The sequence below is a fragment of the Lithobates pipiens genome, unplaced genomic scaffold (assembly GCF_037356315.1).
Source record: "Lithobates pipiens isolate NorthernLeopardFrog02 unplaced genomic scaffold, aLitPip1_a1.2 Scaffold_13, whole genome shotgun sequence".
NCBI lineage: Eukaryota > Metazoa > Chordata > Amphibia > Anura > Ranidae > Lithobates > Lithobates pipiens.
Window position 1 is genome coordinate 332,332,424 of NW_027507718.1, and position 20,769 is coordinate 332,353,192.

The window sequence follows — 20,769 nt, forward strand, 5'->3', positions numbered from 1 at the left end:
ACAATAACTGTTCTACACATGTAGCTCCACTAACCAAATAGTTGTATGACAGGAGCTATTCAAATGATCATAAAAAAACAAAGCTTTTGTTTAGGAATCTAATTAAACTCATTCTAAGAAATGCTAAGCCAACAATTGACGATACTTTGATTGTGTGGGATGATGGTTGTGGAAATCTACAGTCATGTCCGCAACGATGTATGCAATTGCAAAGCAAATGGATGTTAAACATAGCATAATTTAGACTGTTTATAAGGCAGCACAAAGCGCAATGGTGAAGTGTATAGTACAGAAACCCAGAGTAACAAGTCAAAATCATGGAAGTAATCTGACCAGTGGCTACGGATACCGATTTTATAATTGGTGAGTACGAGTACCGATACTTGTGTTCAAAATAAGATGGGCTCAAATCGCACTGCAAAGAATCACATGCGATTTGAACGGGAATGCGGTGTGATTCATGTCCAAATCACATGTGGTTTCCCGCAACACTCCTGTGTGAACCTTGGCTGCAGTCACTATGACAAGTCTGGGTTCACACAGGAGGGATGGGGGAAACTGCATGCTATTCGGACAGGTATCGCTCTGCGTTCCTGTTCAAATCACACGCGATTCCTTGCAGTGTGATTTGAGCCCATTCATTTTGTATAGGCTCAAATCGCACTACAAAGGTATAGGTTTCAGGAACCCAAGCATTTGTACGAGTACTCATGCAAATGCTTAGTATTGGCACCGATATCGGCAACCCTAGCTACTATAATATCTGCTCATTTAGACCTTTTAATGCCTGAGGCCCATCATCACTTTTTAAATGTGACTGTACATTATTCCTATATTTTTCTATTTGAAACTGGCCGCAAAGTGTAGTTACATTGGTACTTATATGTCACAGGTAGCTGACATTTAAGCATCCCTACTACCCTCCCACCAGTTTGGCATTTTCAAGACAATCCATATCAAAAGCCTCATGGGAACCTGGAGTAAAAGTAACTACAAATATTGAATATTAAACAACTAATCATGTGGTTTTGTTATAGACAGCTTGTTTTATAGATCTATGCATACAAGAGATATGAGGTCAGATTAAAAATATGGGATATTTAATAAACATGGTTAATTAAAACATAAAAAAAAAATGTACCTATAAAATATTAGGATAAAGGATAATAAGGATAGGTTTACACGTTGAAAGGCCTGGCAAAGCACAAACTGATTAAGGGCAATATCTAATCATTGTGCATCATCCAGGTAGTGCCCTTCCTATTTTTTTACTTTTATATTTTTTTCCCCTGTGTCTAAAATGTGATCTTTATAACCGCTGAATCCTCTCTCCCGCCTGCATTCAAAGGTCAAAGGAGCTACACTCTCTAAGGAGCAAGGGACATAAGAACGCTAAGCTCTTCCAGGAACACAGCACAAAGCATTAAAGAAAATTTCAGAGAACAATATACTGTAATATTTCCAGCGACAAGTCATTTAGCTATGACATTTAGTGAAATGCAGCTTGTATTTTCCAGTAGCCAATTACCATCCTTTTAAGACTACTGTCAATCTCTCGAGGCTTCTAATGGTATTTGTAATCATCAAAGGAACAAAAAAGCTCAATTTCAGCAAACCCCAAAACAGCTTTATTTGAAATCCCTAAATACAAATTTGTTACCGTGAGATTGCTTCCCTGACTTGCATGGCTGACTTGTAATTTTTGTAATATACAAGAATACAATTGGTCAACATGATAAAGATAAAAAATATTATAAATGCGCACAATGAAAACTGAGCAGGGAAAGTTTATTCTTCGCCGATGAACAGCATTATTTAACTATGTTGGTCATTTCAGAAAATGTTTAGTGAGAACCATTCCCATTAGGTATCCTTTGTCTCCTAAAATCAGTATTACATTTCAGGATGTTAGCTTTTGTTCATAACCTGTTTTTGTTTTTTGATTTTACATTCCACACACACACCACAATACTCCCAATTACCTGCAATGGACATAATCTTCAGTGGAAGGCATAATCACAACAAATTAACAAACATATTAGAATGTTATACAATTAGTAGAGTGACTCCTCTACTCCCAAGAATACAAACCAAGAGTGTGCATCTAAAAATGCACATTACAGTGGCACATCCTGATTCAAATGGCCCAAAAATACTTCCCCTGCATATGTGGCAGAGCTCAGGCTGGTTCTAACCTTTGAAGTTGTAGGTGCTTTTATGTGCATTACCATTGAACTCTATGTAACACACATTTTAACAAAGCTGCATCAAAGATTTTTTTCCACTTTTCACCCTAGTGTTTAGCCCTGGTGCAAAAGACTCTATTGTTTAGGTATGGGTAGAAGGGACAGGTGCATCACCCAGCCCTGCTGCCAGCAGATTGTAAGACTATATGATATGCTGACAGCTACTGCAGCTGGGGTAGGGTAGGACGATGCACTGAGCAGTAGTAACATTATGGGCAGTTTGGCCCCAGGGTGTATGCCAGGAATGCAAGAAGTCTTAGTTCTGGGTATTTGTCTTCAGGAGCTTACTGCCCTAAATGTTAGTACTGCTACTGCAGCTGTCAGACTTTTCTAGGCTACCATCAATAGGATAAGACCGTGTGCCTGTCTCTTCCACCAGCACCTAAACATCCAGTGTGCACGAGGCCTAAGACACCAGCTATTACTTCTGGTACTTCTGGGCTTTGACAACACTGCTAATAAAGCGTTGGGCTGAACTGCAATGGCTTATGTCCAGGTGGGCCATCTGTTTAAATTGTAGATGATTTTACATTCTGTAAAAAATGTGTATACTTTTCAGCGTATTAAGAACATTATCATCAAGAAAATCAGGTATTGTTTTCAGCGAAAAAGGAAAACCTTGACGTGACAGAAACAAGTGTAGATCGTAGCAAATAGCAATAGTTTTCAATAACCAACAAAAGCAAGGCTGCATCCGTTTAAATCCATACAAGCTCAGACAAGCTGTGACAAATTTTCAGGGACGAAGGCTTATTGCCCCACTTCATTTTATTAATGTTATTTATTGCTCATCAAAGCCAAAAATTGTGAAAAGATGAATACTAAATTAAACCAAAAATGTACTTTGCAGGAATAAAGGATCTGTACGGTAAATACGAAAAGTTGGGAAGGAGACTTAATACCAGAGCCTTAACTTGTTCCAAAGGCTTTACTGGTATCACATCCTCTATTACAGGACACCGAAAAATAACTTCATTTCTAACATTAAAAAACTACTAGGACTGGGGGAAACTTTTTCTTTTCTTTTTCTTTTCTATTCTGCACCTTCTTTTCCTTCTCCAGCTCCCCTTTTCATCTTGTTTCCCTCCTTTGCAATCTGGCCTACCTGCCTGCCCCTCCCCCCCTTTTTTTTTTGTTCGTAAAAAAATTTAGACTGCTACACACCTCAACCCTCTGAGCAATTAAGCTTTGCCACCCTAAGTTGACCTTCAGCTGAAGGGTTATTGTTGTTCATGCTACGAAACATGTTCTCAATGTGTATTCTTATGTTGTTCTTATGATTACTGCTCATATCCCCTGCGCGGGATCATCATAGCTATTTTTGCTTTTCATATATCTCAAAAAAAAATTGTACCAGAAAAAACTGCTAGGACTTTAAAAGGTACCATACCAAGAAAAAGTTAAAAATAAAACATGCATTATTATTGTACACAGCATTAAAAAAAGATTAAATGTAAATGTTAAACATCCAAGTGCAGTGACATATCATGTCATCAATGAGGACTATATCCCAGGTTGGTCATAAAGAAGGTCTCATATACATATCTTTATTGCCAACATGCTTTGGAGGACAAAGCCCGCTTCCTCAGGGAGAACTGGTATCTCTGCTGTAAAGATTTGCCTTGCATGTAGCTTGTTCCCAGAATTGGAGGCCCTCAGCCACCACAAAGGGAAAGGGACCCCAACAATAAAGGTTATATACTGTATATCCCAGGGAAAGAGAAGCTGGTATATGAAAAGAAGTGGGGGGTGGCGAGGGGACTTTTTAAGCTTAGCGTCCTGGTGAGCTGCAGGGAATAGCCTGTTTTCGGGACACCTGGAAAACGTTGGGGAGCAGGACCATGGAATATTATGTTCAACGGTGAGGACATCTTTACCTTTTACCACCACCCCCCCCCCCCCCAATCCTACACTTCTTTCCCAAGGGGACATATACCAGCTCCTATTTACCTGAGATAAATATAGTATATATTTTTTGAGGGTCTTTTTCCCTTTGTGTCAGGAAGGTAAACCTTTATAGTAGAGATATAGGCCAGCTGTCCCTAAGGAAGTGGGTTTTGTCCTGCGAGGCATATCAGAGATGAAGATATGTATACGAGACCTTCTTTATGACCAACCTCGGATATAGCTATCATTAATGGCATGATATGTAACAGCATTTGTTTTCAAACACTTGGATGTTTACCATTTACATTTTAATCTTTTTTGTACAGTAAAAATGCACGTTTTTATTTTTAACTTTTTCTTTGTGCGGTACCTCCTAGTAGCTTTTTAATGTTAGGGATTGAGTAGAGTTATCTTGCAGGAATAGAGGAGCAAAGTGAAACGGCCTATTTCTGATGATGCAGCCAGTTAGAGATTGGGAAAAGGGTGTATGGTATCCAGCTCATGGTCCTTCTTTAGGCCGATCTGTGGCAGACAACAAATTCACAGATGGACACTGCATCTGTAGCAGAAAAGGGGAGCGTTCAAGAGGCATGGGACAAGAGCTTAAACTGTGATAGGGAGACCTCACCACTGAAATCTGCATGAGATACAAGAAGGAAGTGGGACATCAGCCTACCTCACTACACCAATAACTACCATATATCAGTTTTGGGACAACACTTTGGAAAGACACTTTGTGCCAAACATTTTAATATGTAGATCATGAGTTCTGAACCTATTTTAAATGCATTCAGAGCAAATAGATGTTTTACATTTAGGAGACTGCTGTGTACGGAGAGAAAAAACACACTGATATCTCATGGCATATTGTGACATCATTCAATCATATTCTGTACAGTGGTACTTTTCTCGAGATTCCAGCATGTCCCTTACCCAAAGCTTGCCGCTTTTCTGTATCGATTTCACTGAGTGTTCGTATCATATGCTTGCTCTTTCAGCAATCAATGCTATTAAAATCTGTGTTCACTTACTAACTGCCTCTGACAGAGCTGAAAAGTGAATCAGTGCTGTAAAAGGGAGCTACGGAGATTGCAAGAATTTGTATCATACACACCAATCGCAAAGCAATTACTAACCCTGTGCCAGCCTCTGGGCTGCCTTCTGGCATGCCAAACCCAAGGAAACATTAAGGTACTTTGAGAATGATCTATTATTGATTAGCATCATAATGCTAACATGGTAGTTGTCAGGTAAATTCTAACATTTGTTTCAGAGTATTGCAAAATTATTTCTTCAGTAACTAATAAATAGGGTGCCATTCGATCTAAAGGTTCACGTGTTATCCCTACTATGGTAACATGTTAAAATAGTTTGATGCTGTGAAACCATTTTAGAATCTATATAAATATATAATCATGGCTCATTAAACTTTATGTATAGCCTAAACTTTTTTTAAATAGCTTTGAATGGAGTAGGGTGCAGGAGTTTTGGGGGTGGGGAATTCCTCTTTTTCTTCTTCTTTTACAGGATTTATATAGAGTCAATAGTTTGCCCATCACTTTACAAAATGAGGGGAGACAGTACAGTTACCAAACAATCCAATACAAGAGGAATCAGAAGGCCCTACTGATTATAGCTTACAATCAAAAAGGAAGGGTCAAACAATACAAAAGGGGATGAGCCGATGATGAAAGTAAAAGTACAGTTTATTAGTTGGAGGCAGGATCGGTCTCTCTGAAGATATTTGTTTTCATGGATGACCTATAGGTGGATAGAGTAGGAGACAGTCGGATAACTTGGGGTAAGGAGTTCCAGAGGATGGGAAAGGATCTAGAGAAGCCCTGTAGGCAAGCGTAGGAGGAGGTGTCAAGAAGATAGAGAGCAGTAGGTCTTGGGAGGAGCGAAGGAGAAAGGTTTGGTTGATATTTTAAGAAAATAAAATAGGTAAAGGTAGGCCAACGAGGACTGAATTGTAATAGTTGTGGAGAGAGAAAACTAAGGAGTCAATTAGTAGCTTTGCAGTGCTGGTTATGAAGGGGTGTATTTTGAGGACGTTCTGGAAGTTGGGGTGGCAAGATTTGGAAAGTGGTTGGATGTAGGTGTAAAAAGGAGAGTTCAGAGGCCAAGATTACACATGGGGTAGAACTGTCAGTTGTGCCACTGATTTTGACGAAGAAGTCAGGGGGCTCAGTTTTGGATAGGCTGTGTTTGAGTAAATGCTGTGACATCCTTACTGAAAATAACATGAGACCTATGGGGTAAGCTGAGGGGTAGACAGATAGATTTGTTATCAGCACAGAAATAGTATTGAAAGCTGTGGGAAGCTATCAGATGACCCAGGGAGATGTTGTAGATACAGAACATACAGAACAGAAAAGAAGAGGATGGAATCTTGGGGAACCTCAACTGGAAGAGGAGATTCAGTTGCCATAGCAAAGCAAACAATTTGTTCATTCTATAGATAGATTATGTAACTGAAAAATATTGCTACACATGTGTAACATTTCACTGATTTTCTTTGGGATACAAGGTGTGCCATAAGAAATCCTACTAGAAAAATAACTTCAAGGTTCCAGTTCCATAGGCAAATCTCATTATGATAAGTACGGTGAAGATGTCATCACATTGTTCCTCAATAACAAAACTATATTCAGAGGTCTCCTATTCTGTCAGTGAAAGAACAGCACCTACTACTTGTATATGCCCATATTGTGAATGAATATTCAAAATAACTGAAATAAATACTAAAATACAGATTGGCTGATATAAAGCAGTCAAAGACAGAACCTATCTGTTCCATTTATGCTTAATCCTTAGACTTCTATCCTGTGGTTTGTCTCCATATTACTTCGGAGGTTGTTCGTAAATGCACAAGATATAAGTCCATTTCATTGTCAGTGGTCTGAGAGGATGAAAATAATGCATAAACTAGGTCAGTTATCTGTATCACTGGCTGGCAAACATAATAACGCACTAGGGATACCATTCATCTGATTCAAATGCTGGCTTGATTTGTATAAGAATAATCCAGAGCACAGTCCCTTTTATGACACTCATCATGTGACATACAAGTCTCTCAGCAAGCTTCTAAAGCAGAAGCTGTATGCTGACCACTGACAGTGAAGAAAATATATATGTCATTGTTTCTACATATAGTTTGTAATTGCCATAATTGTTTACTATATATGCCAGCTCTGTTTCCTGCCAAATGACACTCAGGAGTTTTGTTTTGCAAGTCTACCAAACAAGGTCTGTCCAATGACGTTTCAGTTTTAGATGGGCATCTCATAATCAAACTCTGACTCTTCTATTATCACGAAGACTACAAAGGTAAGATTCCCTGGCCATAGTTTATATCATTGCTCCATTCTATGTCATAGCAAAGGTGTCAATATCATCATGTGAAATCTGAAATGTGATTTAATGAATGGACGCTTAACCAATCAAGTGAGCAAAGTATTTAAAAAGCCAACAAAACTAACATATCCATTTGGGTAGACTTTGCCATTTCAGCAATGATCGTATGCTAGGAATGCCAGGAGGTTATGAGAATATCCAAAATGTGTGCTTAAAGAGAAACTCCACTTTTGTTGAACAAAAAAACATTCCCCTCTGGGTGATCCATGTAAATTGCAGGGATTTGAACAAACTTTGTTGCAAAGTTCAGCCTTTTGTTATTCTGAAGAAATGGCGTTTGTTTGTGTCCATGTGCAAAGCAAATGGGAGTAACTTTATAATTATCAATCAGCTGTTCCACTTGTAGTGTTCTAATGTGGAAAGTGCGAGAGTCTGAATTCCTGATTTACCTTTGGAAGTATCTCACCAAAAATGACATTTTTGTTGCAGAAGATGCCCAAAATCTGAATTGTATTTTAGCGCAGACTTCTGAGAAAATCGGTAAGCCAATCACAAAAGTAGGAAATTACATTTCTTGGGGGGGGGGGGGGTATTCTGTACACCATCTATGTACAGAATGCCTCCAAGTAGCCATATTGCATTTTAACGAAAATTACATTGCTGCAGATTGAAAAAGAAAGGCAACTTTTAGTAACATTCAATTACAATAGGAGTGTAGCAATTGTATACCCTATAGTATTTTTTTTAGCCCACAAAAGTGGTGCTACCCTTTAAAGTGAAACTAAAGGCAACAAAAACATAACATATGGCATTAACAACGCCGTTTTTTCTGAGTCCCTCATGCAAGATAGTTTTTTTAACTCGTTGATCTTGTTTTGTTTTGTTTTTGTTTTTTTTAAACTACCTTTAACAGACCAAGCTGCGCAGGAAAAGTGGCAGTTAGAGGGTTGAGATAAAATGTTTAAGGTTGACAGGGGTGGTTACAATGGTCAGTGTTAATTTATTTCCTTAAAACCTTTATCCCAAAAGCAGAAAATGTCTTTGTACCTACTTAAAATGTGTTAGCCAGAGTTAGACTTCAATTTGTTAGTCAATTATATTAAAGAGGAACTAAATCGACCAATGTAACCGTTTCCAAAACAGTTACATTCAAGACATGGCTTGAATGATAATTGTTACAATATTAATTGTTACCTGTGCTTACTGCAGGGGTAGGCAACCTTTTTAGCAGAGTGTGCCGAAAAATGTTTTTGAAGAAACTGAGTGTGCCGATTTTATAACAAAAAAACTCTCATACTCTCAATCACGAAAAAAGTAAATGCTGAAAACTACTTTCATAGTGAGAAATTAACATCCTGCACTCTTACGCCTCTGATCAGCCCCAAATCCTGCAACTCCACACGTTAGATCTGCCCCAATTCATGCACCTTCACACCTCAGGTCACTGCCCCCCCTGCACATCTGCCCCACCACTGTACCACCCTGCTCTACTGTTCCACCATTGTAACCCCCTGCTCATCTACTCCACCACTGTAAGCCCTGCACATCTGCCCCACCACTGTACCACCCTGCTCTACTGTACCACCATTGTAACCCCCTGCTCATCTACCCCACCACTGTAAGCCCTGCTCATCTGCCCCACCACTGTAACCCCCTGCTCATGTGTCCCACCACTGTAACCCCCTGCACACCTGCCTCACCACTGTACTACCCTGCACATATGCCCTAGCTCTGTACCCCCTGATCATGTGTCCCACCACTGTACCCCCTGCACATCTGCCCCACCTCTGTACCCCCTTCTCATGTGTCCCACCACTGTAACCCCCTGCACATCTGCCTCACCACTATACTACCCTGCACATCTGCGCCACCTCTGTACCCCCTGCTCATCTGTTCCACCACTGTAACTCCCTGCTCATCTGCCCCACCAATGTTCCCTCTTTCTCATCTGCCCCACTGCTGTACCTCCCTGCACATCTGCTCCACCGCTGCACCCCCATGCTCTCCTGTCTCACCGCCGAACCATCTTCTCATCTGTCCTAACACTGAACTTATCTTCTCATCTGCCTCACCACTGTAACCCCCTTTCTCATATGCCCCACCACTGTACCTCCTGCACATCTGTCCCACCTCTGTTCCCCTGCTCTTCTGCTCCACCACTGTAACCCCTTGCTCATCTGTCCCACTGACATGCCTCCTTTCTGCTCTGCACATCTGACCCACCTCTATACCCCCTTGCTGTTCTGCCCAACCACTGTAACCCCTTGCACTTCTGTCCCACCACTGAACCCCCTTCTCATCTGCCCCAACACTGAACCCCCCTTCTCATATGTCCCACTACTATAACCCCCTGCTCATTTGCTCCATAACTGTACCCCTCCTAATTTTCTGACCAACCGCTAAACCCCCTTCTCATCCCTCCCACTACTGTACCTCCTGCACATCTGCCCCACCACTGTACCCTCTTGCTCTTCTGTCCCACCACTTTAACCCCGCTACTCATCTGCCTCATCAATGTACCCCTTTTCTCATCTGCCTCACCACTGTACCTCCCTACAAATCTGCTCCACCGCCATATCCTCACGCTCTTCTGTCTCACTACTGAATCACCTTCTCATCTGTCCTTACACTGAACCCATCTGCTCCAACTCTATAACCCACTTTTCTCATCTGCCCCACCGATATACCTCCTGCACATCTGTCTCATCTCTGTACCACCCCCGCTCTCCTGCCCCGCCACTGTAACCCCCTGCTTACCTGTCCCACCAATACACATCATTTAACATCTGCCCCACTGCTCTACCCCCCTGCTTTTCTGTCCCACCACCGAACCCCCTTCTCATCTGCCCCAACACTGCACCCCCCTGCTAATCTGTCCCACCACTGTAACCCCCTTCTCATCTGCCCCATCACTATACCAGTTGCTCTTCTGCCCCACTGCTGAACCCCCTTCTCATCTCTTCCACCACTGTACCTCCCTTCACATCTGCCCCACCACTGTACCCTCCTGCTCCTCTGTCCCCCCTCTGAACTCCTCCTGCTCATTTTCCTCACAGCTGTACCCTCCTGCTCATCTGATTCATTGCTGTACCCTATAATCATCTATAAATGTGTGATATGCAGAGTGGAGACACAGAGGAAGCAGAGATGAGACACATCTACCTGTCCTGGCACACTCGTCCTACTGATCCACCTCTCGCATCCATCCCACATGCTTCTATGTGATGTATAAAATGTATGTAATGTATGTAATGTCACACAGGATCTGGAATGGATATGCAATGATGAACTCAGGTCAGGGGCATTTTCTGAAAGCAGTGGGCCTGTTTGCAGAATCATAAGTTGGGCCCCCGCAGCTGAGAAAAAGTGTATGGGTGTGATTTTCATTGCGCTGAATACTGGCTGTGACTTAAAGGGACACAGAGTGCAAGGGGTTCACTAGTGAAGCAAAGGTTCAGGAATAATTTCAACAAAGTTCTCAGAAGCTCAACAGTGATTCCACAAACTGTCACCTGATTGTGGTTTTCTTAATCAGCAAATTCCCTTATTTCTGAGATTGGTAGTGGCAACCAAGCGAGTAATTTTCCTTTCAGATGGTGGGCAGGGCTAGCAGGACTGCGATTTGCTTTAGCATTGGCCAGTCACAGTCCTCTTCCTCCTGGAAACAGGGACTGTCACCCCTACCAGAACTGCCCCCAATCTCCTCCCCTTTACAAAAGCTGACGATTGCAGTTACAGCAAAGTTAGAGAACCAATGTTTCCCATCTTTTACAATGTGTGAGAGCACAGTGCCTTCCCCTCAGTGCAGGTGCCGTGTAGAGAATACTGAAATTGGAATGCATTATTGTCTCACTGACACTTCCCTGCGCTGCTCTGCTGATGGGTAAGGAGTAAAGTGCCGGCAAAAGAGGCTTCACGTGATGCTTGCGGTACCCATGCCAGGGGTTGCCTACCCCTGGCTTACTGTATGTTAGCTCTCAACTGAACTGTTGAGCCATCAAATGGCTGATGTCATAGATGATCACATATTCAGCAACATGACAATTGCTAATCAAACAGGGTTTAAGATGGCAGCTTCCTTGGCTGTAAAAACGATAGGAGGGTTTGATTCTGCCACTCCATTTAAATCTTCTAACACTACCCTCTCCAGACAGTGCTGCTGTCCAAGGGTGTCTCTGTTGCTCCTCCATACAGTATTTTTGTAAATATTTTATTATATTTTATTGTGGCCACACAAAATATTGACACTCTGGGCCCAATTTGGACATTTTCACTTAGGGGTGTACTCACTTTTTTTGCCAGCGGTTTAGACATTAATGGCTGTGTATTGAGTTATTTTGAGGGCACAGCAAATTTACACTGTTACACAAGCTGTACACTCACTACTTTACATTGTAGCAAAGTGTAATTTCTTCAGTGTTGTCACATGAAAAGATATACCGTATATACTCGAGTATAGGTCGATCCGAATATAAGCCGAGGCCCCTAATTTACCACAAAAAAACTGGGAAAACTTATTGACTCGTGTATAAGCCGAGGGTGAGACATCCCTGTGTCCATCCCTGTGTCCCGTCCATCCCTGTGTCCATCGCTGTGTCCCGTCCATCCCTGTGTCCCGTCCATCCCTGTGTCCCGTCCATCCCTGTGTCCCGTCCATCCCTGTGTCCATTCCTGCCTACCTGTGCCAATCTGCAGCCTCTGTGTGCCATGCCGCACCTCTCCTCCTCGTCTGACAGACAGCGGCCATTCCACTGTTCAAAAGCCGCGCCTCTCTGTCTGTGATAGGCGGAACACTAAATTTCCCAGCAGTCAGTGTTCCGCCTATCACGGACATCCTCTCATCCTTGTCCGTAGTATGAGAATGAGCGGATGTCCGTGATAGGCGGAACACTGACTGCTGGGAAATTGAGTGTTCCGCCTATCACAGACAGGGAGGCGCGGCTTTTGAATAGTGGAATGGCCGCCGTCTGTCTACCTGATCTCCGTGACTCGAGTATAAGCCGAGGGGGGCACTTTCAGCCTAAAAAAAGGGGCTGAAAATCTCGGCTTATACTCGAGTATATACGGTAATAAAATATTTAAAAAAAAAGAGAGGGGTGTACTCACTTTTGTGAGATACTGGATATTGAAGAACCACCCCAAGACAGGAAGTGTGTTACTGAATGGATTATTAATGAAAATATAGAAAAAAATAAAAACTGAAAAAAATTAGCAGCCACAACATCTAGGAATTTGTAAGCTACAATATATTACATTCATTTTTATGTTTGGGTCTATATACTCTTTACAGAAAGACTCACAACTGTAGGTCCCATTGTATGTTTAACTACTTGCCTGACCACCCCAAGTACATTTACTGCGGGGTGTCAGCTCTCCTGCGTACAGGTACATGATTTCGCTCTTCCAGGTCTCTGTCGCGCACTGGCTCCTGCTGTGATTGGACACACCTGGAGCCAATCGGAGGGTCAGGAGGATCCGATATCTGCTGGAACCCACTGATCATTCATGAGAGATGCAGAATAGCGTAAACAAGTCAGATTGCCATGTCTGCTAGTAGGGGAGACAGACATCCTGTGATTCTGCTAAGCAGGAACAAAGCACCCCTCCCCCCACAGTTAGAAAACACTCCCTACGAGCACATTTAACCCTTTGATCGCCCCTGATGTTAACCCCTTCCCTGCCAGTGTCATTAGTACAGTGACAGTGCATTTTTTTTTAGCACTGATTACTCCACTGGTATCAATGGTCCCCACAAAGTGTCACTTAGTGTCAGATTTGTCCGCCACAATGTTGAAGTTCCGCTAAAAATGACTGCTCTCTCTCATTACCAAGTAAAATAAAAAATGTAAAAAATTCCATAAATCTATCCCATAGTTTGTAAACGCTATAACTTTTGCGCAAACCAATCAATACGCTTATTGTTTTTTTTTTGTTTTTTTTTACCAAAAACCTGTAGCAGAATACATATTGGCCTAAATCGATGAAGAAATTTAATTCTTTTAATTTTTTTATTGGGTGTGTTTTAATGCAGAAAGTGAAAAATAATGTATTTTTTTTCGAAATTGTCAGTCTTTTTTTGTTTATAGTGCAAAAAATAAAAAACGCAGAGATGATCAAATACCACCAAAAGAAAGCTCTATTTTTGTGAAAAAAGGATATCAATTTAGGTACAGCGTCGCATGACTGCACAACTGTCAGTTAAAATAACGCTAATATAATAATAAATAAATAACGCAAAATGGCCTGGTCATGAAGGGGGGTGAACCTTCTGGAGATGAAGTGGTTAACCAGTTAAGCTCTTTGGCAGTAGCAGCTATCAGATTGTCCGGGTTTTGTTTAGCCAACTCCCGACTTCAAAGTGAAAGTGATTTGATCACGTTCATAGAGCCCGCCCCTGTGGTACCAGGGCTTTCACGCTCTCACCGGAACTGGGAACACAACTGCCAAGTGCGGGAGGGAGAGCACTGTGAGACTGAGGCATATCCATGCCTCAATCTCATATGCAAACAATGAAACCAGGAGTGATGTCACTTCCAGATTCAGATGCACCATTTACTGGCCAGTACAGCCAGAGGACACATCTAATCAAGCCGATCTGTGCTTGGTTAGATTAGACCCCTAATGTCTCCATAAAGACTACCTATCACCTGCCCAATACTATCACAGGGGGGTTTATTAACCCTCTGTGATAGCAATCAAATAAAAATACTTTAAAAAAAAAAGAAAAGAAAAGAAAAAAGGTTTGAAAAAATAAAATATATTAAAATAAAAATAAAAAATTGCTGTAACCCCCATTGCCTCGTACAGCTGCGCAAGTGAAAATGCAAGCCCAGGGTGCGTACACACATGTAAACCGCGGTCGCGCCACACATGTAACATATTGCCGTGAACCTCAGAGTGAGAACAATAATTGTAGCAAAAGAGCTCCTGGTTAACTGTAAAGGATTTTGAAGCCTCACCTACAGAGATTTTTGGTCACCAAACTTTTTGCCGATATTGCGGGCGCACGCATTTTCAAGACATGGAATGTTTGGTGTATTTTTATTTGATGCAACCTTATCTTTTATATTTTAGCCAAGAATGGGTATTATATTGTGTGTTTTTTCACTAAAATGCATTTTATTATATTTTTTCCTGAAAATTTGAATTTAATAAACAGTTGCACAAATATCATGTGACATAAAAATTTGCAAAAAATAAATAACGATTGAATTAAAATTTAGATTTTTCATGTATGGAAAAAATAAAAAAATTGCTCTGGAGCCGAACTGGTTAAAAAGGACATGCTACCTATATTCTGGTATTCTTCAGCCCTGCATTAACCACTTCATGCAAAATCAAGTACCTGAACATGATTTTGTTGAAGTGGTTGTACTGGGGTAATGCCTGCAGCCAGAGGCATCACCCTGGTACCGTTTTTTAGAGCTGGCGGCTGGCTTTCAGGTAACAACAACCGATGTGGCTGTGAGTTATCACAAGCAGCGGGAGGGGATGTGCCCCCCTCCCTCCACCTTCTTCCACCTTCTTCCGCTCCGTCCAGGTCTCCCGAGCAACCAGCTGGCATGTCCACTGGCTGGCCGAAGACCCGAACGAAGCCAGAATTCTATTGGGTCTACGATATAGTAACCTGGAGGCGATGTTGCATCACTTCCGGTTTACTCTGTTGCAAACAGCGGCTATTTAAAAAAAAAAAAAAAGGTATTCAAAAACGCAGATTATGCCGTTTTGAATACTTTGAAGTACAGAGCAGAAGTTTGGGGTCTTTTAGACCCCAGATCCCTCCATAAAGAGTACCTGTCACTGTCTATTACTGTCACAAGGCATGTTTACATTCCTTGTGACAGCAATAAAAGTGATCAGAATTTTTTTTATTTTAAAGGCGCAAGGTAAAAATAATAAAAGAATAAATAAAATAAAACATTTTTAAAGCGTCCGCAAACGTAAACAGTGTTCAAATCACACATGTGAGGTATCGCAGCAAACGTTAGAGCAAGAGCAATAATTCTAGCAAAAGACCTTCTCTGTAACTCTAAACTAGTAACTGTTGTCTATGGGGATTTTTAAGTACCGTGTTTGTCGCCCTTCCACGAGTGCGTGCAATTTTAAAGCATAACACGTTAGGTATCAATTTACTCGGTGTAACTTTATCTTTCATAGTATGCAAAATAAATAAATAAATAAAAAGGGGTTAACTTAACTGTTTCTTTTTTTTATAATTCAGTGTAGTGTATTTTTTTAAATAAAAAAAAATTGCATTTGAAAGACCGCTGCGCAAATACCGTGCAACATAAAATATTGCAACACCCACCATGTTCTTCTCTAGGGTCTTTGCTAAAAAAATTATATATAATGTTTGGGTGTTCCAAGTAATTTTCTAGCAAAAAATACTGATTATAATATGTAAACAACAAGTGTTAACTGTAGATACAAAGAATATCTCCAAACCGTGCACGGTTAAGGAGGTATTCACTATTTCTGCAGCGTCACCAGCGCATGCACACTGAGCTCTGAAAGTACAGCATATGTATTATGCCGCAGCCATGGTTCCCGTGCACTTGTGTGGGAGTAATGTGATCGCAGCTCAGCCATTCAAACAGCTGGAGCCCACAAACCTAGAAGGAAAACTGGGTGAAGATGAAAACCCTGGCAGTGGTGACAGCATACCGATGGGGGGCTACGTTTTGAGGTAAGTATGCATACTAGCACGTTATTCTCTTAGCTTGAATTTGGGAAGGGTTTTTTCTTCTATGCCGTTTTATTTTTTCCATTTTTTATATGAACATTTTGTTGTTTTCCTCCTCATCCATCCCTAAATTACCAAATTTATTTAGGCCTGGTTCACACTAGAGCAATGTGATTTTAGGTATGATTATGTAGTGCAAGTTGTTTGGAATTTTGAAGCAATTTTACTTCTGTGCATTTTTTGATGCAATTTTACGCCTTGGGTGTTGCAGACTGCTACTACTGTTGAATACCATTACTACTTTTTTTGAGGGACCAAGGACTTACCTGGGAAGTAAATTGAGGGTTAAAAACGAAATCACTTTCAAAATTGCATCAGAATCATATTTCTTAAGGTGAAAATTAAACAGGAAATGCAACAAAGTAATACAGGAACCTTTTCCAAAATCGCTCCCTGCTGAGTTGCATTGACGTGAACGAGCACCATTGAAAATAATTTGATTTCCATTGTCGTGTTGTGAGATTCTGTGCGACTCAAGTTGCATCAGAAATCTCACTAGTGTGAATCCACCTTAGGCAATCACATCTTCCACTCTTGCATTCTGAAATCCTAGAAGATATCCCTAGGCTTCTATAATTAGGGCCTGCCATCAAAGAAGAATTTCTTGGCCAGTAACTGAACTAGCAATTTAATAGTACCTTTACCATAACATAATATATACGTTTAAACACATCAATATATAAATAAACTATTGGTATATTACTATGGGTTACATACCTGACAATTTCATCAGAAAATCAGAAGCCATCTTGACAGAGATATCTTGGCTGAAAAGAGATGAGGGACATGTAACAAAGTCCAAAGAATCTTTCAGCTTCATGCTGCTGTTGCTGTTGGGTCTTTCAACAAAGGGCACCACAGAGGGGCAGTCACTGTCTTTTGGCTCCTCTTTGATAGGTAGTGAACTGGCAGGTAAAGAACTGATCTGGCTTAAAGTTTCAGGAAGTAGAGAGGTCTGACCAGGTGAAGTACTTCCCTCATCATGGCTTCCTAAGGAGTTATTAAAAGGAGATCCTTTTATGTCGACATCATTTGGCTCTTCCTTCACTTTGGCCTCTGCCCTTAGGAAGTGCTGATGGCATCGCATGTGGAGCTTTAAGCTGAAATGACGTGAAGAGGTGAAAGGGCAGAGCTGACATTGAAAAGTCTCTCCTCTGTCCTGGTGCTGATGGACCTGATAAAGGGTTCAATAATTACAACACGTCAGCTATTTTGGTCAACATCACATAAAATAACGACACCTAAGCAATTTTATATTATGCGATCCCCCCCCCAGTAGTGCTGTATAGCAGTGGTCATCAACCCTGTCCTCAGGGCTCACTAACAGGCCAGGTTTGCAAGATAACTTAAATACATCACTGGTGATATAATTTTCTGCTCAGTGATTGCAGTATTCTAGTCTGCATCTCCCCAAGGTAATACATAAAACCTGTCCTGTTAGTGGGCCCTGAGGACAGGGTTGATGACCACTGCTGTATAGCATAATGTCTAAAAACTTTACATTTAATGTAGAACTAAAGGCAAAACTTTTATTTTGAATTTTGGATGGATCAAGGGAGGGTTGTAACCCCTGACAACCTTTCTGCCATCCATGTCCGATTGGAGAGATTTCCTGCCTTATAGTCAAAACAATCCTTGGTTGCCACCTGGGTCACCAATACTAGTGTTCCTATTGGAAAATAACCTGGCATGTATGCTAATCCTCTCCACTCCATTCAAAATTATATACAAAAATAAAAATAAAAATAAAAGGTTTTGCCTTTCGTTATACTTAGGCCATACACAGCATAATTTTATTTTGGCCAGTCAATACTTTTACCAACAACCATGTACCATATATACTCGAGTATAAGCCGAGATTTTCAGCCTCTTTTTTGAGGCTGAAAGTGCCCCCTCGGCTTATACTCGAGTCACCGCTGTCTGACTGCTCGATCAGCGTATCGAGCAAACAGACGGCGGACATTAAAATTCAAAAGCCGCGCCTCCTTCTCCGCCTCCGCATGTGATAGGCGGAACACTGAATTTCCCAGCAGTCAGTGTTCCGCCTATCACGGACATCCGCTCATTCTCATACTACGGACGAGTATGAGAGGATGTCCGTGATAGGCGGAACACAGGCTGCTGGGAAATTGAGTGTTCCGCCTATCACAGGCAGAGGCGGAGGCGCGGCTTTTGAATTGTAGAATGGCCGCCGAGAAGAGCGGCGATCCTGGAGCGGCGATCCATCGGCACGACACGGGACGGAGGAGGCACGGGACGGAGGAGGCACGGGACGGAGGAGGCACGGGACGGAGGAGGCACGGGACGGAGGAGGCTCGGGACGACGGCGGCTCGGGACGGAGGCTTGGGACACAGGTAGGCTGGACACACACACAAGGCTGCACAGACACACACACACACACACACACACACACAGGGATGGATGGATGGATGGATGGATACACACACACACACACACACACACACAGGGATGGATGGATGGATGAATACACACACACACACACACACACACACACACAGGGATGGATGGATGGATGGATGGATACACACACAGGGATGGATGGATGGATGAATACACACACACACACACAGGGATGGATGGATGGATGGATACACACACAGGGATGGATGGACGGACACACACACAGGGATGGATGGATGGATGGATGGACACACACACAGGGATGGATGGACGGACACACACACAGGGATGGACGGACACACAGGGATGGACAGCCATGTCTCACCCTCGGCTTATACACGAGTCAATAAGTTTTCCAGTTTTTTGGGGGTAAATTGGGGGCCTCGGCTTATATTCGGGTCGGCCTATACTCGAGTATATACGGTAATATATGTATCGGATCATCTGTTTTTTTTTTGTTTTTTTTTAGCACTGCCCCAAAAATTATATCCTTGACAAATCTGTGGAGCTGTTCAATTAAAAAAAAAAAAAAATCTGTGCATGACTAACGTTACCTTACAGCACTGCTTAGTTTTCAAGCAACTCCCCTCTCCACATGTTTTAATCTGTATAAATCTATTTCTACTCTTTATTGGTCTTTCTATCCAATAAAACTAGTTCTGCAATTCTTTCTCTGGAAAGCTTTACCAAAACTTCAATAAATATGCATGGAGACCATTACATGCCGATTTGATCTATTTCATGGCTAAACTTGTGGTGCTTTTTTGCTTCATTCAGGGAATATTAATATCCTGCAGCTTTAGAACTCCCGCTTGCCAGATGACAGTTTAAAGAAGTGTTTTTGCATTCATAGTGCACAGGAAAGAGGAAGCCGAGTTGTGTTTGCCAGCTACAGCATCATGACTGGGCAAACTCCTCAACCAAATTGATAAAGATGTACCAAATGAATGAATAAATATTCATTATAATATATATATATATATATATATATAATCTTATTTCATCCCAAGTATAACTTGTAAATCTTCTCACATGCATAAGCAAAAAACATAATAAAACAACCATTAGAAGGTGAAGTTAAATCTATGCTGCTCCCTCCTCCAAAAAAAGGTAACAATTATCAATAAAACTATCATCTATTGTAAGTAAAACTGTTCTATGTAAAGAAAGTGGTTGGAGCTAGATGTAAGCGGTCTGGCAAAAGTAGCAGTTAGAAGGTTGGGAAAAACAATTTAACACTCGCACTCACACTTTTACTTTTTTATGTAAAATCTTTATCCCAAAAGGTAACTGTTTAAAAAGTGTTAGCTGGAGTTTAACTTTAAAACCTATCTCTGGGTTTTCTTTCAATTCAAATAGGTCAGCTAGGCCAAGCTCGCCCAATATAAACAATTTCCTTTACTAAAAATGTGCCCACTGTCAGCGTTGTATTGCACTAGCGGTATAGGGACTTCCCGTCTGGTTCACAAAAAAAAAATTGGTGTGGGCTGAGCACTGCTCAGGCGTTCAGATAAAAGGATTTGTATTTATGAATAAATACAAGGCTTCAGGTAATACTGGAAGTGGAGAGGCAGGCGGATGTCACATTAGCTACCTATTAATTTATAAAAATGCAGCGTTACTAGTGAATGGCTGAGCAGAGTTCAGTTCAACTAAATTTTGTTCCAGAAACGGGACGGGAAGTCCCTATAGTGCTCCCATAACACAACGTTGTATACTGCATGTGGTTTACAGTATACAGTGCTAACAGCGAGCGCATTTCTTAGTTATGGAAATAGCTTGTTTGGGCCAGCTTGGCCAAACGTAACTATTTATTATCATACAGGATTTATATAGAGCCAACAGTTTGCGCAGCACTTTACAACATGAGGATGAAAGTTACAATACAATTCAATAAAGGAGGATACAGAGGGTCCTGCTTGTTACAGCTTACTACTATTTAAAGTGAAATTAAATCTGGCGTTAGACTTTAATTAGTTAAGGTAGCCATTGACGGTTCAAATCTCTGCCAGCAGGGATTCCAACCATGTATGGGCAGGCCGAATGTACCCAAGCTGGGAGAACACAATCAAGAAATTATCTTTCCTGCAACCATCTATGGCCAGATTTAGTCA

At 41.4% G+C, this 20,769-nt stretch overlaps 1 protein-coding gene across 3 annotated transcripts in view; it reads right to left on the reverse strand.

Moving 5' to 3' along the window:
- The window catches only part of ZNF827 (zinc finger protein 827), a 339,433-nt gene that overhangs the window by 184,250 nt on the left and 134,414 nt on the right, over positions 1-20,769 (reverse strand). For all 3 annotated transcript variants that reach the window (XM_077476988.1, XM_077476987.1, XM_077476990.1), the window contains exon 4: positions 16,951-17,407. In XM_077476988.1, the coding sequence (XP_077333114.1) occupies positions 16,951-17,407 (457 nt within the window). The remainder of the gene's footprint in view (positions 1-16,950; positions 17,408-20,769) is intronic.